The 11,200-nt window shown below is 36.1% G+C and overlaps 2 protein-coding genes across 2 annotated transcripts; one reads left to right on the top strand and one right to left on the bottom strand.

Annotated features, from left to right (window-relative positions):
- The first annotated feature begins 1,985 nt into the window (after positions 1-1,985).
- On the top strand, positions 1,986-5,080 carry LOC106772317 (probable inactive receptor kinase At1g48480). The gene is made up of 2 exons (XM_014658680.2): positions 1,986-3,544; positions 4,090-5,080. The coding sequence occupies exons 1-2, from the start codon at positions 2,206-2,208 to the stop codon at positions 4,707-4,709; spliced, it is 1,959 nt and encodes a 652-aa protein (XP_014514166.1). The 5' UTR covers positions 1,986-2,205; the 3' UTR covers positions 4,710-5,080.
- A 2,851-nt stretch (positions 5,081-7,931) lies between these two features.
- Positions 7,932-10,311, bottom strand: LOC106770246 (factor of DNA methylation 1-like). Its single transcript, XM_014656063.2, has 6 exons — positions 10,273-10,311; positions 9,852-10,068; positions 9,298-9,581; positions 8,972-9,112; positions 8,618-8,836; positions 7,932-8,512 (listed from the first exon to the last, which is right to left on the bottom strand). The coding sequence occupies exons 2-6, from the start codon at positions 10,066-10,068 to the stop codon at positions 8,207-8,209; spliced, it is 1,167 nt and encodes a 388-aa protein (XP_014511549.1). The 5' UTR covers positions 10,273-10,311; the 3' UTR covers positions 7,932-8,206.
- Positions 10,312-11,200: the final 889 nt, after the last annotated feature.

Below are 11,200 nucleotides of genomic sequence, written 5' to 3'. Positions count from 1 at the left end.
TTATAATAAGAAAAATCTGAAAATGTAGAGGCTGGCATCTTAGTTTAAAATGCAATGAAGGTTTTGAGAAGATAAATATGTGGCCCACAGCTCATCATTTTTCATCGATTTTCCATTAATCAAATGTCATTGCACTGTATTCAGAAGCCAAAAAAGATAACTGCTGTTCAAGAATCCTATGAGCATTGCAAGTAATTTTAATTGTAATTTTAATTTTTACCCCCCTAAAAGTTTTTAGCCATGTTTTTTCTGGGTTATTAACAAAAATAAAAGAAAAAAAAATCAATTAAATTGTTTTCTTCCATGTTGGATTTGAATGTGTATAATAATAAATTGTACTTGCTGGTGTCTAATCGAATGAAGTTCATTTACATGATCATTTGGTAGGAGTGATGTTATTGTTGAAACATGGTTGATAAAAACGTTTGGTTACTAATGGAGATGTCAAATTTTGGAAAAAGGACATGACAAGCCAAACAAGGCTTACAGTTACCGTTTCTGATCAATGGGCCCTAATTATCCCATCTCTGTCCTATCCAACTCCATGCTAATTACGCCACAGCCGACACCTAATAACTTGTAATTAACTTGCAAATCAATGTTAATTCACTGATTTTGCAGTTAACGTATGTTACAAGTATTAACTAATAAATTACCACACTTAGATGGAGTGATTAAGAAGACAGTAATAGGAAAAGATGAACCACCATACTCAGTTAATCAGAATGCTTTGTTAATAAGAGAAAGTTTTAGAAGAAATTAAGAATGGTGTCTTTGTCGCGTGGCGTGGGGAGTAGAAAAGCAGACATGACACAAAGACAGGGTTTGCTTTTCCAACCGAATAGCCTTGGCAACAGCTAACTTTTGCTGCTCTTCCTGCATGCGTATGTTCTTCTCTACACACTTAAAATTTGTATGAAGGTATAATAATTTGGGTAATGATATATAGACAAATTTTTTGACAATATTTAAATATCAATCATATGTGTCATTGTGTGGTTGGTTCAAATGACACAATGATATTATCCTGAACCAATCACACAATGACACGTATGGTGATATTCAAATGTTGTCAAAAAATGTTGTCTAAGTATTTTTATCCTAATAATTTATCGTATACAAAAGTGAGTTGAATTTCTCTTATAAGATGGTGTTAGCAGAGAGATAGAAGAAGACAAAAGTGGTGAAAAAACAAGAACAAATATTACCATTAGCAAGTACACCATGAAAACAACTCTCAAGAACCCATTCCCTCCATACACTTTTAAATTTATCCAACTCTCTCATCAATTACTTTTTGTTGATATTTCCTAAATAAACTTGTTAAAAATCAGAATAACGAGAATTGTTTTTCAAACATTAATAATTAGATTTTGAAAAAGTGAATAGAAACAACTTATACATGTAAGTGTTTGTTTTAGTAGGTGTTGGACTTGTGTACATGATTTAGGTAGATGGAAGTATGAAGAGGTGAAAAACCGTGTTAAGTATGTTTCTTAACTCATAATCAAACACGCTTGTTACAATAAGCGACGCGAAGCTCCACCAAACAACACCTTACAAACTTTTCCAATTCAATTGAAAAAAGAAAAACAAGTTATGTAAGAAACATAACACTTACCAAAGATGCGTTGAATTATTCACTTTATTTTTCCAACATTTTGTATCCAGAAAATGGGAATCTGGTTGTTGGGTGCTTTGGTGGTATGACATCATTCCTTTTAATAAATCCACCGCCAAACCAAACCGAGTATCACGAATTTACTCAATTCCTTTTCAAATATTTTATTTCTTTAATTAGACATCACCATGATATGATACTAAATATATTTTAATTAACACCACTACAAATAACTAATAATTAGTCGTATAAATAAAATTAATAGTGTATTTATTGAAGAGTGAGTAAATACGTAGATATACAAAAAAGATATGGGGAGGAAGCGAGGTAGGGTTATGTTATATGTGTTAAGGAGAGGAGTATTATATTAATTCCAAGACTTAATTTAAAAAAGAGATATTATTTGGAAAGTGCAGAGTCCAACTTCTTCTGCATCTTCTGTGCTTGTGCTTCTGTTTCTGGGTCTGTTTGGTTGGTCACTCTCTTACTCCTCCCTCTCCCATCTCATACTCTCCTAATCATATCCAAAATCCAAACAGACCGTAGCCGCCGCCTCCTGCTGCTGAGGTTGCCGCCACTCACCAATGCTGCCTCACAAGCACACTCTCGTGGTTGTGGCGGCCACGCTGGCGCTCATGCTCGCAGCAACAGATGCAGATCTGGCCGCCGAGCGAGCCGCATTGCTCGCTCTCCGCTCTGCGGTCGGCGGCAGAACCCTCTTCTGGAACGCCACCAGGGACAGCCCCTGCACCTGGGCTGGTGTCCAATGCGAGCGCGACCACGTCGTCGAGCTCCACCTTCCCGGCGTCGCTCTCTCCGGCCAAATCCCTGTCGGCATATTCGGCAATCTGACACAGTTGCGCACCCTCAGTCTCCGCTTCAACGCGCTGCGGGGTTCCCTGCCTTCAGATCTGGCGAAGTGCGTGAACCTTCGGAACCTGTACATTCAGCGGAACCTGCTGAGCGGCGCTATCCCGTCGTTCTTGTTCGAGTTACCAGACTTGGTTCGCTTGAACATGGGCTTCAACAACTTCTCAGGCCCATTTCCGACCGGCTTCAACAGCCTGACCCGGTTGAAGACTCTGTTTGTGGAAAACAACCAGCTCTCCGGCCCAATCCCCGACTTGAGCAAACTGAGCCTGGATCAGTTCAACGTCTCCTACAACCTCCTCAACGGCTCTGTCCCTCTCAAGCTTCGGACATTCCCTCAGGATTCCTTTCTTGGCAACTCCCTCTGCGGCCGTCCACTCTCTCTCTGCCCCGGAGATATCGCCGATCCTATCTCCGTCGACAACAACTCCAAGCCAAACAGCCACAACTCCCACAAGTTATCTGCCGGCGCCATTGCGGGGATTGTTGTCGGATCGGTCGTGTTTCTTCTGCTGCTCGTCTTCCTCTTCATTTTCCTGTGTCGGAGCAAAACTGCCAAGAAGACCAGCGCGGTCGACATTGCTACTGTCAAACATCCCGAGGCCGATGCTCCGGTTCTTGCGGAGAAGGGGATTCCGGATGTCGAGAACGGCGGTCATGCCAACGGCAATTCTGCGGCGGCTGTGGCTGCGGTTTCGGCGGGGAACAAGGCTGAAGTGAACGGTGGTGGGGCAGCGAAGAAGTTGGTGTTTTTCGGGAATGCGGCAAGGGCGTTCGATTTGGAGGATTTGCTCAGGGCTTCGGCGGAGGTTTTGGGGAAAGGGACTTTCGGGACGGCGTATAAGGCGGTGCTGGAGGCAGGGCCAGTGGTGGCGGTGAAGAGGTTGAAGGATGTGACGATTTCTGAGAAGGAGTTTAAGGAGAAGATTGAAGCGGTGGGAGCAATGGATCATGAGAGTTTGGTTCCTCTCAGAGCTTTCTATTTCAGTAGGGATGAGAAGCTCCTTGTGTATGATTACATGCCCATGGGAAGCTTGTCTGCACTTTTACATGGTTAGTCAGCTTTTCCATTACTTCTCTCTTTTCATTATTTTCTGGGCTTGCTTTTCACTCAATTTCGCCCTTTTCCAGTTCTTGGACAATCATTACTGACTGTAATTGAGTTTCTTTTTTGGGCAATGCATCATGGCATGGCTACGTTAGTGATTTTTCATTTCTCTGCATCTGCGGTGACATGCTTTAGGAATTAGAATCTTAAATGCATTTTACATTCCCTCTTTTATGTATATTGATGGGGTTATTGAAGATGTGATTCGCACTATATCTTTTAGGTCCCAATGGATAACGTGAATTGCCTCTCCTTCTCCTGCTATTACTAGACTAGGCTTTAAGCAGATACTGATTCATGTTCTAAGTACTTTTTTATTTTCTTTTCAAGTTGAAAATTTGCACTGTTTATTTCAACGGCTTCCAAATCCCATAGGCTCATTGGAACTGTATGAAATACGGCCTGAGGCCAAGGCTCATTCATTACTCAGTAGTGTACCTACTGTGGTACGGTGCCGTGGGTAGTGTTTCTGATCTTTATTTGATTACAGGAAACAAAGGGGCGGGTAGGACTCCCCTGAATTGGGAAGTGAGATCAGGCATTGCGCTTGGAGCCGCCCGTGGCATTGAGTACCTGCATTCACGAGGGCCTAATGTTTCTCATGGGAATATAAAGTCATCCAACATCCTCTTAACCAAGTCATATGATGCCAGAGTGTCTGACTTTGGCCTTGCACACCTCGTTGGCCCCTCCTCTACCCCCAACCGGGTCGCCGGCTACCGTGCACCTGAGGTGACTGATCCTCGCAGAGTGTCTCAGAAGGCAGACGTGTACAGTTTTGGTGTGTTACTATTGGAACTTCTGACTGGGAAGGCACCTACCCATGCTCTCCTGAATGAGGAAGGAGTAGACCTTCCCAGATGGGTTCAATCTGTGGTTAGAGAAGAGTGGACTTCTGAGGTCTTTGATCTTGAGCTCCTTAGGTATCAGAATGTGGAAGAGGAGATGGTTCAGTTGTTGCAACTTGCAGTTGATTGTGCAGCACAATACCCAGACAAGCGCCCTTCAATGTCTGAAGTGGTAAGGAGCATAGAAGAGTTACGAAGGTCTAGTCTTAAAGAGGACCAGGATCAAATCCAACATGATCCCGTCAATGATATAGAATTGTAGAAGATGTATCTTCTGCCCAAGTTTCCTCTCGACTTTGCTTTGTCAGAGTCAGAGCCCATATTTTACCTGCTAATCCTGTGCGTATGTTGGTTGTATTCTGTAGCTTGGGCCTCAAATTTCTTTGGCACCAAACTTTCGAATTTCTTCCTTCTTTTTTTTTTTTTTTTCTCCTCAAATCCCCATTGTGCCTTCTCCTCCTTTTTCTTCCCAATTAATACATTGGGGGGAGTGGATATCTGTTCCATTAGTTATTGCTGTTGCATTCTGGTTGATTGTAATTATTACTTTTGCTTTAAACATGGCTTTTACTTTTGTTGAATCCTTGTGTCCGTTGAAAACTTCTAATAGAGATGTTAGCAGCTGTCCTTTGATGGTTGGTTGCGATGTCCCGTCGGTGGTGTGTATCACCGCTTTTATTATTGCCAAAATAGTTGGTTGTGAACGTGATCGCCACCTTAGTAAGGATGGGCGATTTATGCCACCAAACCAGCTTTGATTAATTCATCCTCCTTTTGCCAGTTGGTTTAAGATTTACTTATATGCTCACATCACATAGAAAAGAAAACACTATTATAGAATATCCCTGCATAAAGGATAAAATTCAAATTGTTAGGTGATGATGTATATATATATATATATATATAAAAATTGTCAAAACTAAATCGATTCTTGCGAAATCCAACAAGATGTGATTGTTTGCTGTGTTTAGTGTTTATGCCATAGGTGTGTTTAACCAGTCAAAACAATATTTTGACATGTTTCCAACAAAAGCATGAGTTGTTTTAATGCTTTCTTATCTTTTCTTAGTCTAGATTTTGAAATTTAAACATCAATTCATGGTNGGCAGTGATTGTGGCCTGAACTTGAAATAGTAGAATTGTGGTTTATAGTTGTAAAATGTCCTGTTATGGGTGATGGGCATATTTTGTTGGGTATGGGGCCACCTAGTGTTTTCAGGGGCTACACCACACCTTAGAAGAGGTTAGAAACAAAATAAGGAGAAAGTGATGTGAGAGACAAAAGTTATTACTATGCCTTTGTCTCTCGGTTGCTGCTCTCTGTCCTATTCTGCATCTTGGTTCAAGCTCACGACCGTTATACTATGTCTGCTGCTGTAAAACTTTAACTGCATGTCAAAGCTTGTGTTTTTATCCCTAATAGTTTTTACATCTTGCTTTTTCATTTTAGTTCAACATGAAATTTTTAATTCCTATTTCGTCCCTTTCTTTAATTAGCCAGTGATTGGTTTGGCTGAGTTAATGGCAGTGATAGTTGAGTTCGACTTTTATGTACATTTTTTTTTATTGTGTTATTATCCTCTGATTGAAAGAAGATGAAAAATCCTAGAAAAAGTATATTACGTTGGTACATCTCCATTCTCTTTTTGGGTTTTGTCATTAAACAAAGAAGTTTGAAATATAAATTTGTCATCCTGCTTAATCCGTGACATCAACACTTAGTGGATTACTCATTACTTAAATTGTGTCAACAAAAATTAGAGACAAAAACAAATAAATTTGTTTGCAAGAGACAAAATGAAAAAACAATTGATGATCAAATACAAAATGTTAAAATGCATTTGAAACCAATAAGAAAAATACAAGTGACAATGAAGTTGTTGGTGTGTTATTTATTTGTCCAATGTCAAAAACTTTAAATCAAAATAAAATTATTGCTTTTTATTAATAACAAACAAAGAAAAAAATATTTAATATCTTTTAAACATCATAAATATATGACATGAATATCTTGTCATTGTTTTTTTTTTTAATTCGGGATTTGATGGTGAAGTGATAACATTTAAGTGCGATATATTTTCTATCACTAATAAAATAAATATTTTATCGTTTTCTATAATGACAATGACATGAATTTAGTTTAGACTATCGAATTACCTTCTGCACACTATTTTTTCAAAGATAATTATATTTTGTTTATTTTCTCCTACAAATTTTTGAGTAACAACTTTTGTAACATTTTATTTTATTGTCGGATACTATTATTGTAATTATTGTAAGGACCACACATGAAAACACTTACAATTAAAATACATTATTATTGGAAATACAAGCTGTGAATCATGTTCTTTGCAATCTCTTTACAGCTATGATGGATTTGGAGCATATTTTCATGATAAAGAGGTAGGAAGACTTCTTCTACCTTAGTATGAATTTTTTTTATTTTTTTCAATTTTTGTTGATGTTATTATTTGTTAAAGTTATTTTAAAAATTTTATATTGAAATGGACAAACTTTTTCGTCAGTGTATCGGTTGAAATTATTTTTAATTAGTATTGATCAAAATTACTTGTACCGACAACGATTGAAATTATTTTTATAGTGTTATTGGTTGAAATTCTTTTACTAACTTATTATGATATTGACGAAAAAACATAATTAATATTGCATCAAAGTTCTTTTATTGAAAAGTTAACAAATTAACAAAAAAACAATAACATTTTTCTTAGATGTATAAACCTGAAAATACCATTATCTGATCAGAATTTATTGTAAAAGATGCATTCAAAACAATGGTTTAAAACCTGATCGAAAAAATGCAGACAGTCCCAGCTTAGGGTTCACGATTGGCTTTTGTCAAATAGTAGTAATCTTATTACTAATATTTTCTGTTTTTTTCCTTTTGAAAAGTATTTTATCAAAACCCAGTTTTTCACTCTTTCAAGTTTTCGTTCAGCAATACAAAATATCAGAGTTTTGATTATGAAAACAGTAAAAATTTCTGAGTACAAAAAAGATTTTGTGATAAAAACAGTAACAGGTGAAGCAATTGATTGTGCAAGAAAATTGTGAACAGTCATTCAAAAGTGTGGGGGGTTGGTCCATCTCAAGGATCTTGTTCATAAGCCCATTGGGTTTTCAATGAAAGATTATTTTTTATTTTGATTTTATCTTTTGAGATCCTCTATCAATCAAATCAATTCATTAATAAAGCTATCTTTTATAATTTTCTTTTCATATTGACCGTGAAAAATCCAGAGCAATTGATTAATTAAAATTTTGAAAAGTCATAAATTTACAGCACAAAGCTATTGAAAAATACTTGTGTTTGCAAATTGCCAAGTTTTTTCTTGATGCATTTGAAAAAATTGATTCAGTCATAATTGCTAGTTATGTACTTTGTTCATACAAATTGATATACCAAACACAAAATACTTATATTTTTAAGTTAGTAATAGCCAAATACACAGGAGTGTGTGGAGGTGATAATAAATCAGATTTACATAAACAGGCCTCTGAACAAAAGTTACTAATAGTCGAATACACAAGAGTATCTAGAGATGAAAATAGACCAGATTTACTTAGGCCAAGTTAAGTTCTGATCTAACAAACAAGAACTTACTGAAAAGCTAAATACACAGGACAAGAGTGTCTGGAGCGCTGAAAATAAACCAAATTTTCATTGTTTCAACCTAATAAAAGTTCTTAAGTCATGCTAAACCAATCTATTTGTCTATTTAAACATGAATATTAACATGATTATTGAACTTGAGAACCTTTTGGAATTTCGTCATCACGATCCTCGGTAGCTTCCTCGGTAGCTTCATCGTTCACCATTTCTGTTTTCCTTCTTTTTGATTTTATTTGATTTATCATGAATTCAATTCCTTCTTTCAAAGTAGCTCTCCTTCCTTTTTCTTTATTCCAAATTTCTCTTACAATGAATCTCCCACTCGAATTGTATTCATTCATCTCGATGAGAGCTGCCACCACTGCTTTATATGCTCTATAACCCAAACCCTCTTTCAATCTTATGAGATCTCCATCATCCTCGTCTAAAACCTCCTGAAACAACCAAGTAATACTCATCATATTCATTATCTGTGTGAAGAGAATGTATCCAATGTGTTAAGAGAATGTATCCAATGTAAATGTGAAAACAAATTGCACCTTTGGTTTGCCATTATTAGTTATTATTTTAAATGGATACCAATGGGGATCCTCCACATTCTTCTGCCATAAAGAACACATTTTCAAAGCTGTCTGATCTGCATCTTCTTTGCTGATATTTTTCCGTGCTCTGAAAGTTCTAATGAAAGGCTCCGTGTCTATCTCACCCACTCTTCTGACACAAATATTATCATAAAGACACGATATCTCCGTAATTTCCTGCAATTAAACCACAGATAATGAAATCACAGATAATGAAATGGATTTGGAACAAAATTGTGCGACCAGCAGATCCATAATCGTTCATTGAAGCACAATTAAGAACATAAAGACACGTTAATATAAAAATCTCACCTCCATTAATTTCTTCCGAGCCTTCTCGAGCTCATCGTTAATTTCACGCTCTTTGGTTATTAGAGCTTGGTTGAAATCTTTAGAGGTCTCTAATTCTTCTTCGAGCACAACCACCTTAGCTTTCAGTTTTTCATAGTCATCCTGTTGATACCATTACTAATATATTATTCTGAGACTAACTTGTCAAATTATAACAAATTACATTATAATTTAAACTCACATTAGGATGTATCAAAACAACTTCAGGGTTCTACCTCATACTAGTAAAAAGAACAACAAAGCTTCCATTGAATTTAACATATATCCAAAGGCTGACTGCCACTAACCTTTCGAATTTCTTCAGAAAAATTCTTCTGCCGTATGTCATTTAGGACTTCACTTTCTTCCAGTTCCCTCATGATCCGCCCATTCTCCTCGGTATATTTTCTTATGACCCGCCCATTCTCTTCAATAAGTTTCATCCTCATCCACATATTCTCCTCAGCAAGTTTCAGCTTATCAGTTAATGCCTTACTCTCTGCCAATTCCTTTGTTATCATTTCATTCTCTTTCTTCAATCGTTCCAGCTCACCACTCATGTTAGAGTTCATAACTTTAATTTGTTTTAACTCTGAAATTTTTTCAAGTTATGTTTAGCTTTCAAGGTCCAAGACACAAGAAGCAAACATAGCTATATTTCAATGATATATTGTACAAGAAACCAAGACAAAAAAGAAGTTAAGTATTAGAACAACAAGCATGACTTATGAAGGGTCAGACAGTAATCCACCCTAATTTTCTAAGGTAAAGAAAAATTATTTAAATATTCAACGAGTTTTGGATATAAATAAATTTAAGAGTAACTATAACGACTACTCATAAACAAGGAAAATATACATACCTTTCAGAGAATCCTTATCCATTGAAATTTCTCTTTTGACTGTATTTAGAGCCACTCTTAAAGTATCATAAACCTGTTTTGTCCCGCCAGTCTTCAAAACATGTGTATCTTCCAGATCCGTGATTTTTTGCTTTTGGAGTTCAAATAATTCCTTCATGTTCTCATAAAAATCAATGTTTTTCTTACTCGTGGACTCATCACGTTTATGGTTCGCCATCTGCAAAATGATACAAAATTAAAAGCTCCGAAATGAAAACTACGTAGCTTATTTTTTTCTATCTTTTCTTAACAACAACATTGAAAGAAAATACGAGTAACAAAAGGGCAAAGAGATATATTGATAAACATGAACAAAAGCATTGAAAGAGAAAACACAGAAGAAGAGATCAGAGAAAAAGAAGTAAAGGTATAAGAAGAATACATGAGAGATCAGAGAAAGAAAAGCAAAGGTGGAAGGAGAAGAATGCAGTGTTTTCATATGGCTAATGAGAACCAGATACCTTATATATTGGCAAAGAAAATGACACTGATAATAACGGAGTGAGTGCCTCGTTAAATTCCTCAGTTACATTCTTTAAATTTAATAAATATATTTTCTTTTGTATATATGTCGTTCCAAACAATTAAAAAGTTAATTGCATATTAAAAATAGCATTTAATATTTATATATTACAGTAATAATCATTATATTATATTTTTAAAGTAAATCCTTATCCTGAAAAACTCTTGGTAGCATATATAACTTTTTCTTTCTTTTTCTCCGCCACCTTTCAAATCAAAATCATGTAGAAAAGACAGCTTCAGTGTTTACAATGGCTCATCATGACCAAAATATATACTTATTTATTTTATTTTTCCTCTTACAATTTGCATCTTAATTTTCATTTTAATGTAGTTAATATAATAAAAAAAAGAAAAATAAAAAAAATGAAAGAAGTTTGTTGAGAGATGGGAGGGCACGTTTTGGAAGGCAGTGGCGACAAATGCAGTTGAGAATTGGTTTTTGGGGAGGAGCATGATTGACACCTCACCCGTAACCACCTCAACACCTGCATCACCCATTCTCACCAACAACAAAAAGGACATCGATACACAGAACCCAGGATTGGCCTCTCACAAACTTTTTATTCCTCCCAAACCAATTCCTCCATCACGCCCAACCACTAGAACAGACACCCTTTTGCTTTGAAAAAAAAAAAACTTTTGAAAAAAATCCTCCAATTGAAACTCTCATTATTAAAATGTCCACGAAAGTTTTATGAATAAAGTCAACTCATATATTTTTTATAGAAAAATATTATTTTCTAAAATATATTATTAAACTTTTAATTTAGGTTTACTTATCTTAA

This window comes from Vigna radiata, chromosome 1 (assembly GCF_000741045.1).
Source record: "Vigna radiata var. radiata cultivar VC1973A chromosome 1, Vradiata_ver6, whole genome shotgun sequence".
Classification (NCBI taxonomy): domain Eukaryota; kingdom Viridiplantae; phylum Streptophyta; class Magnoliopsida; order Fabales; family Fabaceae; genus Vigna; species Vigna radiata.
Note: the sequence above shows the minus strand (reverse complement) of the source record. Positions and strands in the feature narration are given on the sequence as shown.

What these genes read in the sequence shown, in the direction of transcription:
- LOC106772317 (XM_014658680.2), top strand. Translation starts at nt 2,206, where the DNA reads ATGCTGCCTCACAAGCACACTCTCGTGGTTGTGGCGGCCACGCTGGCG. An exon ending in CTTGTCTGCACTTTTACATG is followed by an intron (nt 3,545 to 4,089) that starts GTTAGTCAGCTT and finishes ATTTGATTACAG; the next exon opens with GAAACAAAGGGGCGGGTAGG.
- LOC106770246 (XM_014656063.2), bottom strand. Translation starts at nt 10,068, where the DNA reads ATGGCGAACCATAAACGTGATGAGTCCACGAGTAAGAAAAACATTGAT. An exon ending in TTTCTGAAGAAATTCGAAAG is followed by an intron (nt 9,113 to 9,297) that starts GTTAGTGGCAGT and finishes TGGTATCAACAG; the next exon opens with GATGACTATGAAAAACTGAA. An exon ending in CTCGGAAGAAATTAATGGAG is followed by an intron (nt 8,837 to 8,971) that starts GTGAGATTTTTA and finishes GTTTAATTGCAG; the next exon opens with GAAATTACGGAGATATCGTG.